The sequence below is a fragment of the Lithobates pipiens genome, unplaced genomic scaffold (genome assembly GCF_037356315.1).
Source record: "Lithobates pipiens isolate NorthernLeopardFrog02 unplaced genomic scaffold, aLitPip1_a1.2 Scaffold_25, whole genome shotgun sequence".
Taxonomy (NCBI): domain Eukaryota; kingdom Metazoa; phylum Chordata; class Amphibia; order Anura; family Ranidae; genus Lithobates; species Lithobates pipiens.
In genome coordinates this window covers 182,937,295-182,960,195 of record NW_027507787.1, presented here as the reverse complement: position 1 = coordinate 182,960,195, position 22,901 = coordinate 182,937,295, and the positions used below count along the sequence as shown (strand labels likewise).

The 22,901-nt window shown below is 45.2% G+C and overlaps 1 protein-coding gene across 1 annotated transcript in view; it reads left to right on the top strand.

Moving 5' to 3' along the window:
- The first annotated feature begins 555 nt into the window (after positions 1–555).
- The window catches only part of LOC143930708 (glutathione S-transferase omega-1-like), a 40,387-nt gene continuing 18,041 nt past the window's right edge, over positions 556–22,901 (top strand). Inside the window, exons 1-3 of the mRNA XM_077455245.1 lie at positions 556–624; positions 715–773; positions 10,823–10,931. Coding sequence (XP_077311371.1) covers positions 743–773; positions 10,823–10,931 — 140 coding nt within the window. The 5' untranslated portion in view covers positions 556–624; positions 715–742. The remainder of the gene's footprint in view (positions 625–714; positions 774–10,822; positions 10,932–22,901) is intronic.

Genomic DNA, 22,901 nt, shown 5'->3' with positions numbered 1-22,901 from the left:
TCTTTTTCAGCTTTTTTTTCACTTGGAAATGAGAAAATCTTTATAATTTTGCTACGTCACTAGCGCTGCATCTATTTTGTATATATACATTTTACAATCCCCTTCAAGTAAGTCCTCTGGCCATTTTGATATGTAAAATGCAACCTGCCAGCTGTGTTAGAGAAGCAATACAAAGAGAACAGGATACTTTCCCATACATGTACATGGTACAGCAGGCACATATCAGGAATATGAAATGTTAAAGTAACACATTTGTAGATTTCCTCTTATTTACTGGGACATATACCACCAAAAAAATAATAATAATTTGATGGCAGTTATAACAATTTCTTGCTCTATCAAAGCAACAAAAAGATGTTGCTATACATACAACTAGAACGTCTCTAGTTCTAGTTGTAAAGGATCATCTCCATGGTGCTGTGCTATACACACGCAGAGAGGTCTTTGTCTTTATCACTCATATCGTATTTATGTAATCAGTATATGGATAACGCATATATACTCTTTTTTTTCTATAGGATACACGCTGTTTTCAGTTGATCATTAAGTGGTGGGAGGAGACGGAATGCAGCTGCTTTATATTTAATGCAAACGGATCTTTCCAGACACACCACCCTGTTCTTGGTGAGAGCTGTGCTAGGCTGCTGGAAACAAACTGCTGAGCTTTGTGCAAAATACAAGAATCTCATTCATTTCATTATTCTTGTCTTACAGGTTCCTCCAAAGGTGACGGTCTGCAAACATGACTAGCTCTGAAAGAAGTTTGGCTAAAGGTAAGTGTTCGCCTCTTTTCAGGTTATTGAGTTCTTAAACCACATGATATCAAGATGCATTCCATGGTAAATTAAACCCAAAAGAAAACATTTATTATATTGTAGCTTACCAGTTCATAGATGTGGTGACTGCTTTCACCTAGTGATCTGGCCAGTAAATGTGTTATTTTTTTAACAGAACGAGTTATCCTGCAGATGTAGCAGTTACAGGGTTGAGACAAACCATTTAACACTGATCAGGGGTGTGTACAATGGTCAGTTCTTATTTATGTAAAACCTTTATCCCAAAAGGGAAAAAAAAAACTCTGATGCCGCATACACACGACGGGACTTTCCGGCAGACTAGGTCCGATGGGATCAGTTCGTCAGACAATCCGATCACGTGTGGGCTAGTCCAACCATTTTTTATAAAAAAATACAAAAAAAACACAAACCTAGAAATAGAACAAGTTTCAAATCTATCCGACGGACTAAAAATTGGGAAAACTGTTCGTCTGTGTGCTAGTCCGATGGACCAAATACGACACAAGGGGAGCTATTGGCTACTGGCTATTGAACTTCCTTGTTTAGTCTCGTTTACCTCATCACGTTCAAAATGAACGGACTTAGCCCTTGTACACACGGTCGGAGATTCTGACGGAATGTGCCCGATCGGAGCATTTTGTCGGATATTCCGACTGTGTGTGGTCTGCATCGGACTGTTTCCGTCGGAATATCCGTCGGACCAAATTTTCCAACTTGCCGGAAATATTTTCCGACAAAATGCTTCGATTGGACATACTCTGATCATGTGTAGAGAATTCCGATCGGACAAAGTGCCACGCATGCTCAGATCAAATTCCTACAACAAAGCTATTGGCTACTAGCGTGAACATAGTCCCGTCGTAACGAAAAAACGCCATCTGGTTCTGAACGATCGGATTTTCCGACAACTTCGTCCGACCGTGTGTATACAACAGTTTCGGACAAAATCCGACGGATTTGGTTGTCGGAATCTCCGACCGTGTGTACAAGGGCTTAGTCCGGTCATGTGTGGCCAAGTCTGTTCGTTCAGAAAGTCTGTCAGACCTCTGCTGAAAGTCCGTCGGGAAGACCGTCGGACCTAGTCCGTCGAAAAGTCTGGTCGTGTGTACATTACAGTAGCTGCTTGTAAACTGTGAGCTAGAGTTCAGCTTCAAATTTTTTTTCAGATCTAAATCTGCTAGGACACCTTACACCCCTCTCCTCCCCCAGATTGACAGTGCTGCCATCCAAATTGTGTCTCATTTGTCCAGAGTAGGGGCATCCTAAGCAACAAAAAAAGCTCCAGAACTTGTCTGAGCTTCAGGCCACTTGGATTGGGGATGTTCTCCATAGAGCTTCAAGTGATGTCATCCCAGAAGATTGCAGGCAAAGGGTGAGGGACAGAATTTCTGCTTCAATCGCCTAGGGTAAATTGTCAAAACCAAATACCTGCTCCACCCCCCCCCCCAAAAAAGAAAACTACATTTGTCTAAGAGTAGTAGAGGAGGGGGTGAGGTGCAATTGCGTGAACGTTCCCTTTTGGGTGAAGTTCCGCTTTCAAGAAAAACGTAATCCTCCCAGGCCACTTTCCTCCATCATGCCACCCCTCACAATAGCCAAGTGATTTATTATTATTATTATTATATAAATATGTATTACTTTTTTTTTTTTTTTTATATTTTTTATTGAAAGGATAAGACATTACAGTGAATATCTCAAAACAATCGGTATAAACAAGACATATTTTGTACAAATGAGACCTACAACAAACCAGTCTTGAGACCTAAGTGCAAGTTCTCTCATAGTGTATTACTTTTTTTGGGTAATTCGCTCTCCACTTCCTAGATTCTGGCCTAGACTACAATGACATTTCTGTTGCCTGCATTCTCCTGGAATACCCATGTTGCACATCCCAGGAGACTGCATGCACCAGGGCACATCATCAGTGGGCTTGCTATTTCCTACTGGTACCTGCGTGCGTCGTGTCATAAGGAGGCTGTAAGAACCCAGATTACACAGCTGACCTTCTAATGACGTTGCAGACAAAGATAGTGGTGCAGGACCCAGTACACGGCAGATCTGTACATAGTGCTGCTTTATCGATGGGTATGTGAATGTGTTTTGTGGTCTACCCAGCGAGAAATTTAAAGTAGGAGATAGAGGTGCTTCCCTTTGTCATGATGTAGAGTGTCTGCTTGGATGTACTGTAGGGTTGCCACCTTTTCTTCAAGCCAAACCCGAACACTTTAGCAGTGCATGGCAAAAAATTTTGTGCTATACTCTATAGGATTTTAAAGACCAGGAGGAGAGCAATAATGCGTCGCACTTAGCACTCCGCGGCAAACAGTTTGTGTGGCCAATTTTAACAGGTGGCAATGGATTGGTGTCTGACTATCTTGGTAACTTGCGAAGCCACAGTTCGATCTGAATAGTGTGACTGGGTCTTAGGCAGAAATTCAGACACGATTGAAAACCTGAGCTATTCAAGTGGACCCCACACAGGTGGCAATCCTAGGCGACATAATACAGGGGTCAGTATCACCCCCCCCTTTTCAATACAGGGGTCAGTGTTAACCCCCATAACACAGGGTCAGTGTCACACACTTAATATAGGGGTCAGTATTACACCCTCCATAATACAGGGACCCCCATAGAGGAACCCATTAGATCAGAATCCCTTTATATCAGTCCTCCCCTTAAAAAATTAAATTGAAAAAAAATGCAGCACAACCTCAATAATTGTGAATGATGGTGGAAACCCCCAAGGATAATCCAAGTATTAATACACTCCAATCTTTAAAAAAAAAAAAAACATACGTATAGTGTATGAATAATGGTGTAAATCCATTCCACAATGTGTTGTGCTAATATCCAATTTATAAACACCTTTTGAGTTATATACGTTGGATATTAGCACAACACATTGTGCAATGGATTTATACCACTATTCATACACTATTGTATGTGTGTGGAAATTGAACAATATGTATGTTTAAATAAGATTGGAGTGTATTAATACTTGGATTATCCTGGGGGGTTTCCACCATCATTCACAATTTATTTTTTCACATTTGAATTGATATAATTATAAGGGGAGGTTGCACTGCATGTTTTATTTTTTTAGATCAGGGTCCCCTATATCAGATTCCCTTTAGAGACCAGTCTCAGAGGAGAGGGGGGTCTGGCAGAGAAGAGAGGGGGGGTCTGGCAGAGAAGAGAGGGGGGGTCTGGCAGAGAAGAGAGGGGGGGTCTGGCAGAGAAGAGAGGGGGGTCTGGCAGAGAAGAGAGGGGGGTCTGGCAGAGAAGAGAGGGGGGTCTGGCAGAGAGGAGACCAGTCTCTAAAAAGGGGGTTAATATAAGGACACTGATCCTTATATCATAATGTGGGTCTCTAAAGGGGGTGCTTATATAAAGAGAGTTCCCCTTATCTAATAGAGGTCTCCAAGTAGGGGGGGGTGCTGATATAATAGGGGGTCTCTAAGTGATCAACAGCAGTCAGAACCCCCCTCCCCACAGACTCCCTCCATTAGCTCAGATTCCCCTTCCCTTATATCGGTCCCCCCCCTAGATAGATCAGGGATCCCCACATCAGCGTCCCCTGCCCTGAAAGACCCCCATTAGACTGCCTTACCGAGAGCTGCTTCGAGCCAGGAAGTGTGGAAGCTGGAGCATTCACTCACAGGCTGCTGTTAAATGATTAGGGCACCCATCACCTGAGGAGGGAAAGAGGTGGGGGGAGGGAGGTAAAAAAGGGGCAGGAGAGATAGAGATACAGGAGAGAGGGGGGTCTGGCAGAGAGGAGAGGGGGATCTGGCAGAGAGGAGAGGGGGGACTGGCAGAGAGGAGAGGGGGGACTGGCAGAGAGGAGAGGGGGGTCTGGCAGAGAGGAGAGGGGGGACTGGCAGAGAGGAGAGGGGGGACTGGCAGAGAGGAGAGGGGGGTCTGGCAGAGAGGAGAGGGGGGACTGGCAGAGAGGAGAGGGGGGACTGGCAGAGAGGAGAGGGGGGTCTGGCAGAGAGGAGAGGGGGGACTGGCAGAGAGAGAGACAGGAGAGGGGGGTCTGGCAGAGAGGAGAGGGGGGTCTGGCAGAGAGGAGAGGGGGGACTGGCAGAGAGGAGAGGGGGGACTGGCAGAGAGGAGAGGGGGGACTGGCAGAGAGGAGAGGGGGGGTCTGGCAGAGAGGAGAGGGGGGTCTGGCAGAGAGGAGAGGGGGGACTGGCAGAGAGGAGAGGGGGGTCTGGCAGAGAGGAGAGGGGGGTCTGGCAGAGAGGAGAGGGGGGTCTGGCAGAGAGGAGAGAGAGACAGGAGAGGGGAAGGGGGGTCTGGCAGAGAGGAGAGGGGGGTCTGGCAGAGAGAGAGACAGAAGAGGGGGGTCTGGCAGAGAGAGAGACAGGAGAGGGGGGTCTGGCAGAGAGGCAGAGAGGAGAGGGGGGTCTGGCAGAGAGGAGAGGGGGTCTAGCAGAGAGGAGAGGGGGTCTAGCAGAGAGGAGAGGGGGTCTGGCAGAGAGAGAGAGACAGACTGACAGGAGAGAAGGGACTGGCAGAGAGGAGAGGGGGGACTGGCAGAGAGGAGAGGCGGGACTGGCAGAGAGAGACAGGAGAGTGGGGTCTGGCAGAGAGAGAGACAGGAGAGTGGGGTCTGGCAGAGAGAGAGACAGGAGAGTGGGGTCTGGCAGAGAGAGACAGGAGAGTGGGGTCTGGCAGAGAGAGAGACAGGAGAGTGGGGTCTGGCAGAGAGAGAGACAGGAGAGTGGGGTCTGGCAGAGAGAGAGACAGGAGAGGGGGGTCTGGCAGAGAGAGAGACAGGAGAGGGGGGACTGGCAGAGAGAGAGACAGGAGAGGGGGGCCTGGCAGAGAGGAGAGGGGGGCCTGGCAGAGAGAGAGACAGCAGAGGGGGGTCTGGCAGAGAGGGGGGGTCTGGCAGAGAGGGGGACAGGAGAGGGGGGTCTGGCAGAGAGGGGAGGGGGGTCTGGCAGAGAAGAGAGGGGGGTCTGGCAGAGAAGAGAGGGGGGTCTGGCAGAGAAGAGAGGGGGGTCTGGCAGAGAGGAGGGGGGGGGGTGGCAGAGAGGGGAGGGGGGTCTGGCAGAGAGGAGAGGGGGGACTGGCAGAGAGGAGAGGGGGGACTGGCAGAGAGGAGAGGGGGACTGGCAGAGAGAGAGACAGGAGAGGGGGGTCTGGCAGAGAGAGAGACAGGAGAGGGGGGTCTGGCAGAGAGGCAGAGAGGAGAGGGGGGTCTGGCAGAGAGGAGAGGGGGGTCTGGCAGAGAGGAGAGGGGGTCTAGCAGAGAGGAGAGGGGGTCTAGCAGAGAGGAGAGGGGGTCTGGCAGAGAGAGAGAGACAGACTGACAGGAGAGAAGGGACTGGCAGAGAGGAGAGGGGGGACTGGCAGAGAGGAGAGGCGGGACTGGCAGAGAGAGACAGGAGAGTGGGGTCTGGCAGAGAGAGAGACAGGAGAGTGGGGTCTGGCAGAGAGAGAGACAGGAGAGTGGGGTCTGGCAGAGAGAGAGACAGGAGAGTGGGGTCTGGCAGAGAGAGACAGGAGAGTGGGGTCTGGCAGAGAGAGAGACAGGAGAGTGGGGTCTGGCAGAGAGAGAGACAGGAGAGTGGGGTCTGGCAGAGAGAGAGACAGGAGAGGGGGGTCTGGCAGAGAGAGAGACAGGAGAGGGGGGTCTGGCAGAGAGAGAGACAGGAGAGGGGGGACTGGCAGAGAGAGAGACAGGAGAGGGGGGCCTGGCAGAGAGGAGAGGGGGGGCCTGGCAGAGAGAGAGACAGCAGAGGGGGGTCTGGCAGAGAGGGGGGGTCTGGCAGAGAGGGGGACAGGAGAGGGGGGTCTGGCAGAGAGGGGAGGGGGGTCTGGCAGAGAAGAGAGGGGGGTCTGGCAGAGAAGAGAGGGGGGTCTGGCAGAGAAGAGAGGGGGGTCTGGCAGAGAGGAGGGGGGGGTGGCAGAGAGGGGAGGGGGGTCTGGCAGAGAGGAGAGGGGGGACTGGCAGAGAGGAGAGGGGGGACTGGCAGAGAGGAGAGGGGGGACTGGCAGAGAGGAGAGGGGGGACTGGCAGAGAGGAGAGGGGGGTCTGGCAGAGAGGAGAGGGGGGTCTGGCAGAGAAAGAGACAGAAGAGGGGGGTCTGGCAGAGAGAGAGACAGGAGAGGGGGGTCTGGCAGAGAGAGAGACAGGAGAGGGGGGTCTGGCAGAGAGGAGAGGGGGGTCTGGCAGAGAGGAGAGGGGGGTCTAGCAGAGAGGAGAGGGGGGTCTAGCAGAGAGGAGAGGGGGGTCTAGCAGAGAGAGAGAGAGAGACAGACAGGAGAGGGGGGACTGGCAGAGAGGAGAGGGGGGACTGGCAGAGAGGAGAGGCGGGACTGGCAGAGAGAGACAGGAGAGTGGGGTCTGGCAGAGAGAGAGACAGGAGAGTGGGGTCTGGCAGAGAGAGAGACAGGAGAGTGGGGTCTGGCAGAGAAAGACAGGAGAGTGGGGTCTGGCAGAGAGAGAGACAGGAGAGGGGGGTCTGGCAGAGAGAGAGAGGCAGGAGAGGGGGGACTGGCAGAGAGAGAGACAGGAGAGGGGGGCCTGGCAGAGAGGAGAGGGGGGGCCAGGCAGAGAGAGAGACAGGAGAGGGGGGTCTGGCAGAGAGGGGGGGTCTGGTAGAGAGGGGGACAGGAGAGGGGGGTCTGGCAGAGAGGGGAGGGGGGTCTGGCAGAGAAGAGAGGGGGGTCTGGCAGAGAAGAGAGGGGGGTCTGGCAGAGAAGGGAAGGGGGGTCTGGCAGAGAGGGGAAGGGGGGTCTGGCAGAGAGGGGAAGGGGGGTCTGGCAGAGAGGGGAGGGGGGTCTGGCAGAGAGGGGAGGGGGGTCTGGCAGAGAGGAGGGGGGGTGGCAGAGAGGGGAGAGGGGGTGTCTGGCAGAGAGGAGAGGGGGTGTCTGGCAGAGAGGAGAGGGGGTGTCTGGCAGAGAGGAGAGGGGGGTCTGGCAGAGAGGAGAGGGGGGGGGGGTCTGGCAGAGAGGAGAGGGGGGGGGGGTCTGGCAGAGAGGAGAGGGGGGGGTCTGGCAGAGAGGAGAGGGGGGGTCTGGCAGAGATGAGAGGGGGGGTTGGCAGAGATGAGAGGGGGGGGGTCTGGCAGAGAGGAGAGAGGGGGTCTGGCAGAGAGGAGAGGGGGGGGGTCTGGCAGAGAGGAGAGAGGGGGTCTGGCAGAGAGGAGAGGGGGGGTCTGGCAGAGAGGAGAGGGGGGGGTCTGGCAGATAGAGAGCCAGGAGGGGGGGGGGGGCGGCTGACAGAGCAGATGAGAGAGATGGACAAGAGACAGACACAGCGCGGGTTAGGACTCCGGAGCATGCAGGGCTGTCACGATGATCCAGACACAGTGCAGCCCTGCATCCACATGTGACCAGCAGCTACGGCTTGAGACAAATTCTTCAGGGACCTTCATGTTCCCCATCCGGTCCGTCCCACACATGATCTGCAGCCTACTCGGCCAATCACAGAACACCCGCTGCTGCCCTTTGCTGAGCTGGGCTCAGACTCGGAGCGCACCGATGTTTAGGCAGTGTGAACTGAACATTGATAGCATTGATGTTTGTTGCGGTCGCGCCTGCCGGAGCCAGAGATCCGGCTGCCACAGGACGGTTGATGTGTGCCCGGGTTTCCGACGGGTGGAAACCCGGGCACATGTGTCCAAACCCGGACTGTCTGGGTCAAAACCGGACAGGTGGCAACCCTAATGTACTGAGGATTTCTATGTGTAAAGCCCCATACACACTATCAGATTTTCTGCTGTTTTTTTTTTTTTGTTTTCTTCAGATTTACCAAAACCATGTAGTAGAAGGGCCTGCCTGATTGCATACAAATTAAAACTCCTAAGTTTTGACCTCATATTATATGGTTTTTGTAAATCTGAAGGAAAAAATGTGCAGAAAATCTGATAGTGTGTATGGGGCTTTAGTCTCCAGTCCTCCTTCTATGACTACAGCACCCACTGGACATGCACAGAACTGACAGGTCAGGAGCCACAAAGCTCTTCAGTTTTAAATGAATAAAAATGTTGCATTTATAGGCATGTTAACAAAATGCTGATGTTAAAACTGAAATTATTGAAAGAGCAGTTAAATCCTGAATTGAAATAGTCTGTGTTTCTTCTGTGTTAGTGCTTCTATTAATATTTTTTATTATATAAATAGAACTGTGTCTGCATTGAGCATGAAGCATCTGATGTTTTTGCATAACTTTGCCAAGCTACTCCTTGTACTGCATTAGCTAGATTGGTCATTTTTAACCACTTGCCAACCGCTGCACACTGATATACGTTGACACAATGGCAGCAATGGGTAAATGGGCGTACCTGTACATCCCCTTTAAGTGGCAGGGCTAGCAGGCATGCAGTGCTGCCGGAGGTGTGACCGTGCCCGTGGCGATCGTGTCATGGAGCCGCAGAATGGGGAACTGCCTATGTAAACATGGCATTTCCCCGTTCTGCCTTGTGTCATGACAGAGATCACTGTTCTCTCTCATTGAGAGCAGTGATCACTGTCATGTGTGTTTGAAGCCCATACCCCCCCAGTTAGAATCACTCCCTAGGACACACTTAACCCCTTCATCACCCCCTAGTGGCTAACCCCTTCCTTGCCAGTGTCATTTACACAGTAATCAGCACATTTTTATAGCACTGATCGCTGTATAATTGACAATGGTCCCAAAATAGTGTCAAAGTGTCTGCCATAATATCACAGTCCTGATAAAAATCGCAGATCGCCGCCATTACTACTAATAAAAAAAACGTAATAATAAAAATGCTATAAAACTATCCCCTATTTTGTAGATGCTATAACTTTTGCGCAAGCCAATCAATATTATGGTGATTTTTTTTTTTTTTATTACCAAAAATATGTAGAAGAATACATATTGGCCTAAACTGAGGAAAAAAATAGTTTTTTATATATTTTTGGGGCTATTTATTATAGCAAAAGTAAAAAATATTGCTTTAAAAAAAATAAAAAAATTGTCACTCTTTTTTTTGTTTATAGTGCAAAAAATAAAAACCGCAGAGGTGATCAAATACCATCAAAAGAAAGCTCTATTTGTGGGAAAAAAAGGACGTCAATTTTGTTTGGGTGAAACATCGCACAACCGCGCAATTGTCAGTTAAAGTGTCGCAGTGCCGAATCGCAAAAAGTGCTCTGGTCAGGAAGGGGGTAAAATCTTCCGGGGCTGAAGCGGTTAAAAGACACTTACACCTTTCATTCTGGTGTGTTGTGCTAAGGCACCGCATTGCACAATGGGTGAAACGCGTGTTACTGCGGCTCATTAGTGTGAACAGGACCTTAGTGGCAAACCACACTTCAGCGGACATGGGTGTTTATATAGCATTCACATGACTTGTAAAGAGGCCTAAGGCTGGGTTCACACCTATGCGAATTGGATGCGGGTTTCTCTGCATCCATTTTGCATGATAGGAGAATGTGACTGGCTCTCTATGGAGCCGGTTCACATATCTCTGGGGCGACTGCGGAGCGCACTGCACAGAAACACTGTGCGTCTTTGGCTCAGTTTCAGGCAAAGATTTGTACTTCAAAACAGAGAACAGGGATGCACAGCGTTCCTGTGCGATCTGCGGACCTCTTATGTGTGAACCGAGCCTTAAAGCAAATGCAAACTGAACTCCTATTTATAAGTGATCTTGTGTACAATGAACATTTCCAGGTTAAGATATTAAAACTAAGGGACAAATCTATTGAAAGTAGAGGCAGTTGGTAGCTATGGAAATAAAACATTTACATGTCTCCTACAGAAATGTAACATTCTTTTGAATACTGTTTGTATAAAGATAACAAATCTCTACTGTAGAGAAGGCAGTGATTGATTGATTTGGGCCAACTATTGTTATTTCACACGGCCTGTGTAACTTTTAGTTAAAAAATAAATAAAATATATATATATATATATATATATATATATATTGTATATATATACTGTATATATATTTGTATTTGTGTATATATATTTGTGTAACATGCCTACTTTTTGGAGTTGAGCAATCATATTATTTATTTATTTTTTCTTTCAGGCAGTGCTGCCCCAGTGCCAGTGCCGAAAGGGTCGATTAGACTATACAGCATGAGATTCTGCCCCTTTGCCCAGAGAGCAAGACTCATCCTAGCTGCCAAAGGAGTCAAGTAAGAAATTTATATAACACTGTCTGGTGATTTAAAGTTTGATATGTTTTGCTTTGGGTTTGTGTATTCAAAGTGGTTATGAACTAAGTAATCCAATATACATTTCCCCAAAGTAAAATATGTACTTAGAAATAATCAGTCTTTGAAATGTAAGAAAAACTTGCTTACATATCTTTTTTTTATCCATGAAAGGTGCAGGTCATTATTATTATACAAGACATGTGATCACTTTTCTTTGCGGAGCACATCACAGATCTGAGGGTGGGCGCCCCCACACTGGGGGGGTGAGCATGTACTTAATTTCCAGAAGTGACGGTTCTCATCAAGCGGCAGCATTTCCAAGATAACTAAATGCAATCACAAACCCGCCGGGGAAATGTCACTTCTGCCAGTCTGTCAATCAAAGGAGGAGTGATAGGCGGGAGGTGTGGCTACTATGAGTAGGGAATGAGCGGGGATCATTGTTTAGTTAGTATTTGGCTTCAAATGCTTTTTCTTTATTGTGTACGTAGCCATAGTAGACTTTTTACTTGACTTTACCAAATCAGCAGATGTGATTTTATTTTTTCTTGAGATGAAGGAAAGACAGTCTTCTGCCTTTTCATGCACATTTACATGTAAGCTTTCTATTGTGTTATGCAGCACATTAATAGGTGTTGTGTACAGACATCTCATTTATAATGAATGGGGTGCCAACGTACTGTCACAGATGACAAAGAATACAAATATTTTTCTTCTGTGCATGCCTAGGTTTGTTTCCCTTATAATGTGATTGTAGACGATCACCTTGTAAAACAACTTATTCAGTTTTAAATAGAAATGAAAGGCAAAACATTTTTGTATAGATTTAAAAAAAAAACACATTCAAAATACATCCCCCCCCCCCTTTTTTTTTTTTTTATGTGATTCTTTCTGTTCTCAGCTGCAAAACAGCTGAGGGGAGGAGAAGCAGCAGCACACTGAGCTTACCAGTGAATGGCTGTGCAGCGGGCGCTTGTCAGGATGTAACAGAGGGTTAAATTCCTTGTTTCATTTATTGACAGGTTCATATATTTACTCTTTCAGATTTATTGATGAACAATGATTAAAACACACACTTAGTATAGTAATAAGGAGTCCCCAACTTCTGAAGTCACTAAGAAGTCCTTGAGATGAAAGTTTCTTCAATTTCTAGGCACATTCGCTTGTCTGTCCTAGGCGAGGTACTTCCGATTTTCAATGTTCTCTTGTATTTTATATGTGAAAGGAGAATGTATTAAACTGGTTTTAGCCAGTCCTAGTAAAAGAATGACAATAACAGGTTTGAGACAATGTGACCATTTGTGATGAAGTCAGAAAGAGCAATGTATGCAGAGCCATAGCCAGTATACATGTGTAGGGGTGGGGTGAGCGTGGAACACCAATACTCCTACAGAGGCACCATCCCAGAAGATATATGTGAATATGTTTCAAAAAAATAATAGAACAAAGTTGGACTCTAATTGTGCCCTGGAGGAGTATGAAAAAATTAGAAACAGTATATTTATACAAACATAAATACATTTTTATTAAATGATGGAAAACATTTTTCTTAATGATTCAGTTTGAGTTCAGGGACGTGCTAGTTCCCAGCAAATTATACAGAAAATGGCCTACGCGGTTCACAGGTGATTCCTCTTCGTCAGGGCCTTAAGGATAGCACAGATGAAACGTTGTATGAATTCTACAAATAGAGTGTTAATTAGTATACCATATATCATATGATTAATGTAAATACATAATGATACAAGCAACATAGATGTGTTCATCTATTTGTCTTTACATGGACTTATATCAAAGGTACAGTCAGGTCCATAAATATTGGGACATTGACGCAATCCTAATCTTTTTGGCTCTATACACCACCATAATGGATGTGAAATGAAACAAACAATGTGTGCTTTAACTGCAGACTTTCAGCTTTAATTTGAGGGTATTTACATCCAAATCAGGTGAACGGTGTAGAAATTACAACAGTTTGTATATGTGCCTCCCACTTTTTAAGGAACCAAAAGTAATGGGACAATTGGCTGCTCAGCTGTTCCATGGCCAGGTGTGTGTTATTCCCTCATCATACTATTAAGAAGGAGCAGATAAAAGGTCCAGGGTTCATTTCAAGTGTGCTATTTGCATTTGGAAAATGTTGCTGTCAACTCTCGATATGAGATCCAAAGAGTTGTTACTATCAGTGAAGCAAGCAATCATTAGGCTGAAAAAACAAAACAAACCCATCAGATAGCAAAAAACATTAGGTGTTGCCAAATCAACTGTTTGGAACATCCTTAAAAAGCAAGAACGCATCGGTGAGCTCAGCAACAACAAAAGACCTGGAAGACCATGGAAAACAACTGTGGTGGATGACCGAAGAATTCTTTCCCTGGTGAAGAAAACACTCTTCACAACAGTTCACCAGATCAAGAACAATCTCCAGGAGGTAGGTGTATGTGTGTCAAAGTCGAAATCAATCAAGAGAAGACTTTACTAGGGTGAATACAGAGGGTTCACCACAAGATATAAACCATTGGTGAGCCTCAAAAACAGGAAGGCCAGATTAGAGTTTGCCAAACAACATCTAAAAAAGCCTTCACAGTTCTGGAACAACATCCTATGGACAGATGAGACCAAGATCAACTTGTACCAGAGTGATGGGAAGAGAAGATTATGGAGAAGGAAAGAAAGTGCTCATGATCCAAAGCATACCACATCATCAGTGAAGCATGGTGGTTGTAGTGTCATGATGTGGGCATGTATGGCTGCCAATGGAACTGGTTCTCTTGTATTTATTGATGATGTGACTGCTGGCAAAAGCAGCAGGATGAATTCGGAATTGTTTTGGGCAATATTATCTGCTCATATTCAGCAAAATGCTTCAGAAATCATTGGATGGCGCTTCACAGTGCAGATGGACAATAACCAGAAGCATACTGCGATAGCAACCAAAGAGTTTTTTAAGGGAAAGAAGTGGAATGTTATGCAATGGTCAAGTCAATCACCTGACCTGAAACCGATTGAGCGTGCATTTCACTTGCTGAAGACGAAACTGAAGAGAAAATGTCCCAAGAACAAGCAGGAACTGAAGACAGTTGCAGTAGAGGCCTGGAAGAGCACCACCAGGGATGAAACCCAGCATCTGGTGATGTCTATGCCTAACAGACTTCAGGTTGTAACTGAATGAAGAGGATTTGAAACCAAGTATTAAAAAGTGAAAGTTTGATGGATGATTGTTAATCTGTCCCATTACTTTTGGTCCCTTAAAAAGTGGGAGGCAAATATACAAACTGTTGTAATTCCTACACAGTTCACCTGATTTGGATGTAAATACTCTCAAATTAAAGTTGAAAGTCTGCAGTTAAAACACATCTTGTTTGTTTCATTTCAAATCCATTGTGGTGGTGTATAGAGCCAAAAAGATTAAAATTGTGTTGATGTCCCAATATTTATGGACCTGACTGTATATGCATTGCAGCAAGTATTGATAAAATTCCTATACTACATTGAGAGATATTCAGTATGTACCGTATTTAACACGCGCCGGCGTATAACACGCACCCCAAGTTTAGGAGGGAATTTTGTGGAAAAAACTTTTAGGAGGGAAATTTAAGGAAAAAAAACTTACATTTAAATGCCCATCAATGCAGCCTTATCAGTGTCCATCTGAAGCCTCGTCAGCGTCATTTGCAGCCTTGTCATGCAGCCTGTCCTCATTGCAGCCTTGTCATGCAGCCTGTCCTCATTGCAGCCTTGCCATGCAGCCTGTCCTCATTGCAGCCTTGTCATGCAGCTTGTCCGTCTTAGTGCATTGTCCGCTTATGTTTTAAAAAATGGCGCCGCCGAGATGTCCCGTGTATCTCGGCAGCACCCGGAAGTTCTTGGCGTCTTTCGGGCGCTCTCGGAACTTCTCGGCGGCTTTCGGCCGCTCTCGGAACTTCTCGGCGGCTTTCGGCCGCTCTGGGACCTCGGCAGCTTTCGGCCGCTCTCGGAAGGTCCGAGAGCGGCCGAAAGCCGCCGAGAAGTTGCGAGAGTGGCCAAAAGCCGCAAGAAGGGCTCTGGGCGGCTGAAAGCCACTCAGAGCCCAACAAATTGTGCTGAAATCGCGGAGTATCGGCGTATAACACGCACCTGCGATTTTTCCCCTGATTTTAAGGGGAAAAAAGTGCGTGTTATACGCCGATAAATACGGTAAACATAGTCATATTTTTTATATATGTAGCACTAACCCTCGAAGGAGCTGCTGATTTTTGTTGGGCTTACCGTTACCTCCCCTGTTCACTGTGTCCGTCTTAGGGGTCCCGTTGTAGAGTGGATTAAAGAAGGTTAGCTTCGACACTTAGGGGGTTATTTACTAAAGGAAAATCCACTTTGCACTGAAAGTGCACTTGGAAGTAAAGTTGCTGTAGATCCAAGGGGGACATGCAAAGAAAAGAAAAAAACTGCATTTTAGCTTGCACATGATTGGATGATAAAATCAGCAGAGCTTCTCCTCATTTCAGATCTACCTCTTAGATTTAGAGCGCCTTCTCATGTGCACTTGCAGTGCCAAGTGGATTTGCCTTTCGTAAATAACCCCCTTAGTCCCTTTTCCAAAGAATTATTTAAAAGAACATGACGTTTTTGCAATAGAGGGATAGAGGGTTAAGGAGAGTTCAGGTACCTTGTGATTGCTGGTTAGAGGTATTTCCTTGATCCAGAGAGCAAATGGCTTCCACAGGCTGGATCTAGCTACCACCGGATAGGCTACCACTCTCACTGCCCCAGCAGCCGGTGAGATGCTCGAACAAAGTCTCTGCCACAGAACTGTCAATTCAACTAAATCGTTGTGCAATCCTCTGCCACAGAAAAGCACAACCAGCAACTTGTAAAATTAAAGAGTTGTCACACAGTACCAGTTTCTTTCAGCCAATCCGGCGATACTGTGTGATAGGCTCCAGGCTCTTCCAGAGATACCAGCTTTGTTGCTCGGTCCTCTCCTGAAAATGTCCTCCCCTGGATCCTCCTGAAAATGTCCACCCCTGAAATGGTAGGCCCCAAGACTTTTGTGCCCACCCTTTCAGTTACAAAGCCTCGGGCCAGCCGGCCCTGAGACATAGAAGGCAGCACACACCTCAGGTCAGGAGGGCCACAAGGTCGTGATAACAAACCCCAAAAATATGGCGCCTGTACCTTAAGTACCCTTACCCAGAATACACAGCGGGTGAACAACTCCCACCGGGCTGTTTCTGAGTAAAAGGGGTACCCAATGCATTCAGCCTGTTGCATTTCCAACACTTACTGGTGGTGACAGCGACACCCATGACCAAGTGGAAACTAACACAACCCAGCTGAACTGGTACAGAAACTAGAACTTTGACATAATTACCGTATTTTTCGGACTATAAGACGCACTTTTTTCCTAAAGAAATATGGGAGAAAATCTGTCTGCGTCTTATGGTGCGAATATACAATTGGCACCACTCCCCCGACGCGATCCGGAGTGCTCCGCGGCCTTAGGAAAGGCTGCAGCTTCGGCCTAGCTCCGGAGCGGCGCCCATCTTGGTGCATCCGTCGGCCGTTTACAATGTGATAGCTCCATCAAATTTGCAAACGGCCGACTTGTAAACAAACCGAAATATGAACATAAATCATGATGACGCTGGTTCCTCTCTCCCCTCTGTGTACAGATCTGTACAGTGGAGGGGAGAGATCGGATGGCAGCAGCGCTGTGGGCTGCATCTGTAGTGCCCACAGCGCTGCTCTGTGACAAGTGCAGTCACAGCCATCCCTCCATACCCTATCAATACTCTGCAATACTCTGCCACTACTCTGCCATACCCTGCCAATACCCTGCCAATACTCCAGGAGGAGGACGGACCAAGGACAGGAGGAATAGGCAGGCCACTGGGATAACATCAGGTAAGGCAATGGTAACTCTGCATTTCTATGGTAATGGTCACTCTGCATTTTCTGTGGTAATGGTCACTCTGCATTTCATGGGCACTGGAAAATATTTTAGTACACCATTTGGTTCAGAATATTTTTTTTTTCTTGTTTTCAACCTCTAAAACCTAGGTGCGTCTTATGGTCAGGTGCGTCTTAAGAAGCGAAAAATACGGTAGTCTGAGCCAAACTGCAGTTTCAGACGAACTTAAATTTACAAAAACAATAGCGTCTGCTCATTAGAAGCAGGGTGCTGCGCGCGCACACACACACACACACACACACACACACACACACACACACACACACACACACATATATATATTATAGGGCGCTACATATATACACACACTATATACATAATTAGTGTACCAACATTTTTTACATATGGTAAATTTGGTGTACAGAGTCAAATACATAGAACTAAATATCTATATAACATATAAAGTGCAAAGTTTCAATGGCATGCCCCGCAACTCACCATAAAAGACCATAAATGAAGAACGCCGACTCAGTTCAACAGATAAGGCCTGGGAGCCTGTGGGAATACTTCTCCCCACTCGATCGGACAAAAACGGATGAGCTCCTATATGTGCAGAAGGATGATTGATAAAAGGCGATGAGTTTAGTGGTTGAGGTGAGGGGGGGGAAAAAAGAGAGGGAGCTGGGCCCTTAAAACAAGGAAGTGTATATTGGAATTTGCTTACCAAATAGGAGTGTAGAGATTAGGACAGACCTAATTGTGAGGTTGAAGCACCATTGGGGGCAGAGAAGGAGTTGTACCATTGGGAGCAGAGAAGGAGTTGTTTCTGAAAGATTGAATCGTTGGTTTCTATTGTAATGAAAGGAAGTGTGTGTAAACTTTAAAACACGTCCCAAAGTGCAAAGGAGGGCACAGTTTGCAGCTGAAAATAGTCTAGTCCAAATAAACAAACTTCCTCTCAGACAAATTTTTTGTTTGTTTGAAATAGACTATTTTCAGCTGCAAACTGTGCCCCCCTTTCCACTTTGCCCCCAATGGTGCTTCAACCTCACAATTAGGTCTGTCCTAATCTCTACGCTTCTATTTGGTAAGCAAATTCCAATATACACTTCCTTGTTTTGAGGGCCCAGCACCCTCTTCTTTTTTTTTTTTTTCACCTTGACCACTGAACTCATCACCTTTTATCAATCATCCTTCTGCACATATAGGAGCTCATCCGTTTTTGTTCGATCGGGTGGGGAGAAGTATTCCCACAGGCTTCCAGGCCTTATCTGTCTAACTGAGTCGGCGTTCTTCATTTGTGGTTTTTTTTGGTGAGTTGAGGGGCATGCCATTGAAACTTTGCACTTTATATGTTATATAGATATTTAGTTCTATGTATTTGACTCTCTACACCAAATTTACCATATGTAAAGAATGTCTGTCCACTAATGGAGGTAGATATATATATAGCAAAGGGGTGTGTTTTAAATGGCCTATAGTACACCACTCAGCGCCAAATTCAGCCAACCAGTAGCTCTGCAGTATGGAGTACCCCTCCTAATTTACCGTGAAGTAAAATTCATATGAGGGAAAGATTTAACAGCTGTTTAAATAAATAAAAAAATATATATAGACAATAATATAAAAAAAGATCAGTTCAGTTCCTGTAAATTTAAATACTAAAACAGCGCTCATTTAGAAAATGATCCTGTAAACAAAGCCATAAAAAAGTCCTTTGTGCAGTATTGGTGATGATAACAGTTCAACCAGCATTAAAATGTGATTTTGGTGATTATTCTAAGTGTTGTTACAGCACCATCCACCAGAATTCCAAGGATTTCACCACGTGCAGCATACACCCCTCAGGGGGTTAAACTCACCAGACAAAGCTGATAAACAAGCCTTTAAGGAAGTACTCCCTCAATAGGTTATCATTGTGCCATCATCATCCACTGGGGTCCAACTGACATATGTGCTCCATAAAACGTCATAGAATACAGAGAAGAATTGCACATAGCGTAATCCTATTTTATTGAACGTTTCTCCCATAAGCCAAACAAGCCCCCCTATAATAATCTACATACACAAAGTAGTAATCCAGCATTAAGAGTATTAAAATTTTTCTCTGTCAACGTTTTCGCTATCCAGCACGTCAGCGCGTGTCTCCCTGCAGACACTGACAAACACTTCCTGGACCTGGTTGTCGGTGGAGTGCAATCGTCACTTTTGGGAACATCGTGTAGGTCATGCCCTTACGTGTTTTGTCATTTCCGACTTCAACAGAGGGCGTGCCCACACGACTCTCGGGCAAGCTTAAAATACCTTGTCGTGCAGCGCACCAGCCAATCAGACGTCAGCAACCACCATTGACAGCGATTGTCACCATGGCTACCGAATGCTGCCAGCTCTATGCGCAGAGGAGGATAAAGGAAACCATACATTATGTAAATAAGGATAAAATAATAATAAATATACAGTACATCAATAATTAAAAGAAAAAAAATAATCACAAGCATATAGATTTGTTTAAAAAACGGCTGGATAAAAAACACATTTCATCAAAATATTTTTGCAATATACCAAATCATCGTAGGCTTTCTATATATAAATATCAATATGTTCTCCATACTTTGTGTCATAATCAATGTAGACACAGCGTATGATCATTCTGAGGGCAGTATATATATATATATATTTTGTGTATAACCGGGGAGAATTAAAATAATATGTATAGATAAATATAAAAGTATATACAGTGCCTTGCGAAAGTATTTGGCCCCCTTGAACTTTTCAACCTTTTGCCACATTTCAGGCTTCAAACATAAAGATATACAATTTTAATTTTTTGTGAAGAATCACCAACAAGTGGGACACAATTGTGAAGTGGAACGAACAAAATCTATTGGATATTTTAAACTTTTTTGGCAAATAAAAAACTGAAAAGTGGTGCGTGCAAAATTATTCGGCCCCTTTACTTTCAGTGCAGCAAACTCACTCCAGAAGTTCAGTGAGGATCTCTGAATGATCCAATGTTGTCCTAAATGACTGATGGTGATAAATAGAATCCACCTGTGTGTAATCAAGTCTCTGTATAAATGCACCTGCTCTGTGATAGTCTCAGGGTTCTGTTGAAAGCGCAGAGAGCATCATGAAGACCAAGGAATACACCAGGCAGGTCCGTAATACTGTTGTGGAGAAGTTTAAAGCCGGATTTGGATACAAAAAGATTTCCCAAGCTTTAAACATCCCAAGGAGCACTGTGCAAGCGATCATTTTGAAATGGAAGGAGTATCAGACCACTGCAAATCTACCAAGACCTGGCCGTCCCTCTAAACTTTCAGCTCAGACAAGGAGAAGACTGATCAGAGATGCAGCCAAGAGGCCCATGATCACTCTGGATGAACTGCAGAGAACTACAGCTGAGGTGGGAGAGTCTGTCCATAGGACAACAATCAGTCGTACACTGCACAAATCTGGCCTTTATGGAAGAGTGGCAAGAAGAAAGCCATTTCTCAAAGATATCCATAAAAAGTCTTGTCTAAAGTTTGCCACAAGCCACCTGGGAGACACACCAAACATGTGGAAGAAGGTGCTCTGGTCAGATGAAACCAAAATCGAACTTTTTGCCCACAATGCAAAACGATATATTTGGCGTAAAAGCAACACAGCTCATTACCCTCAACACACCATCCCCACTGTCAAACATGGTGGTGGCAGCATCATGGTTTGGGCCTGCTTTTCCTCAGCAGGGACAGGGAAGATGGTTAAAATTGAGGGGAAGATGGATGCAGCCAAATACAGGACCATTCTGGATGAAAACCTGTTGGAGTCTGCAAAAGACCTGAAACTGGGACGGAGATTTATCTTCCAACAAGACAATGATCCCAAACATACAGCAAAATCTACAAAGGAATGGTTCACAAATAAACGTATCCAGGTGTTAGAATGTCCAAGTCAAAGTCCAGACCTGAATCCAATCGAGAATCTGTGGAAAGAGCTGAAAACTGCTGTTCACAAATGCTCTCCATCCAGCCTCACTGAGCTTGAGCTGTTTTGCAAGGAAGAATGGGCAAGAATTTCAGTCTCTCGATGTGCAAAACTGATAGAGACATACCCCAAACGACTTGCAGCTGTAATCGCAGCAAAAGGTGGCTCTACAAAGTATTAACGCAAGGGGGTCGAATAATTTTGCACGCCCCACTTTTCATTTTATTAGTTAAAAAAGTTTCAAAAATCCAATAGATTTCGTTCCACTTCACAATTGTGTCCCACTTGTTGGTGATTCTTCACAAAAAATATAAATGTTATATCTTTATGTTTGAAGCCTGAAATGTGGCAAAAGGTTGAAAAGTTCAAGGGGGGCGAATACTTTCGCAAGGCACTGTAAATATCCATATATAAAAAAGGGAGAAGAGAATTTATATCCCCTATACGTATACCATTAATATCTATAGGACCCATTTCCTAGAGAGAACATATTAACATCCACTATAAATATAGAATTATAAGATTTTTATATAGTGGATCTATAGTGTAAAATGTCACCGGTGTATAAAAATAGTTGTGCATAAATATAAATTAAAGAGAGGACAAGTTAATAATCACTGATAAAACAATTTGTCTAAATCGACATTTAACCCCTTTGGTGCCAGTGTATCTGCCAAATATATCCATTCTGTCTCATGTTTAGAAAGTTCCCGCACTAGATTCGAGCCTCTCCAGAAGGGTTTCAAGTGGTCAATGCCCCAAAACTTTAGCCCCGATGGGTCCTGGTTGTGGTGAATTTTGAAGTGCAAGGACACATTGTGATCCTTAAAACTCAACTTGATATTAGCTATACGTTCTGCTATTCGAATCCTCAATAAACTTTTTGTGCGGCCTATGTAAATTAACCCACATGGGCACTGCATAGCATTAACTACATATGCAATGTTACATGTGATAAATTCTTTGATTCTAAATTATTTGATGTGGACAGAAATCTATCAAAGGCCCTTAGAGGTCTATTAACTTCTTTGCAGGCCTGACATTTCCTGCAAGCATAGAATCCGTCTCTGTCCCAAAAGGATGGAGGTTTAGATGGAGGATCTAACACTTTTTTTTACTATTTTATCTGCAGCTAAATCTAGGCTTGGGTGGAAGTGATGGTTTAAGTATTCTATCCATCAAGAGAATGTGCCAATGCGCCAAAAAGATTGCTTCCACCTCTTTATACTGAGCATGGAATCCTGAGATGAATCTCCATTCATGGTTACTGGTATTTTGAGTGGGGATAACATCCCTTAAATATTCCTCTCTTGGTGCCGAGGCTACACCCTCAATGATCGTGTCCAGATGTTTTTCCAAATAATCCTTTTCCAGGAATTTTTTCTTTATAACTCTTGCTTGCTTGCTCTTGATCAAAATCCACATCGTTCGAACAGTTCCTTCTCACTCCGGTTAGTTGTCATTTAGGGATGTTTTTCAGCCACATTGGATGCTGCCCACTCTGTATGGGTAAATAACTGTTTGAATCTGTGTGCTTAAAGTAAACCTTAGTGCCCAATTTGTTGCCTTGTCTATAAATGTTGACATCTAAAAAATGTATATTGTTTGTGCTCACTTCACTTGTCAATTTAATGTGGCTGGTATTGCAATTCAATTCTTACAAAAATTAATTTAAAGATGAAAGTGACCCTGACCATATAAAGATCAGATCGTCAATGTATCTCCTGTACAGTAGCAGCTGATCCCTCTTGACCAAGAAGATTTTTTTTTATCTTTCCATTCCCCCATAAAAAGGTTTGCTATGCTCGGAGCGAATTTGGCATCCATAGCCACACCGTGTCTTTGGGAGTAAAAATTTCCACCATACCAGAAATAGTTATGGCTCAGACAGAAATCTAAGGCATTTCTTAAAAAAATCTTCTGATTGTGGGTTAAATCATCCCTCTGGCACAGTGCCCAATTCAGGGCTAAAATGGCATCATCATGCTGTATAATGGTATAGAGGGATGCGACATCTGCCGTCACTAAGTATACTTCTTATTTTCTTGTTAGATCAAATTACTGTAAGAGCTGTAGGAGATTTTTTG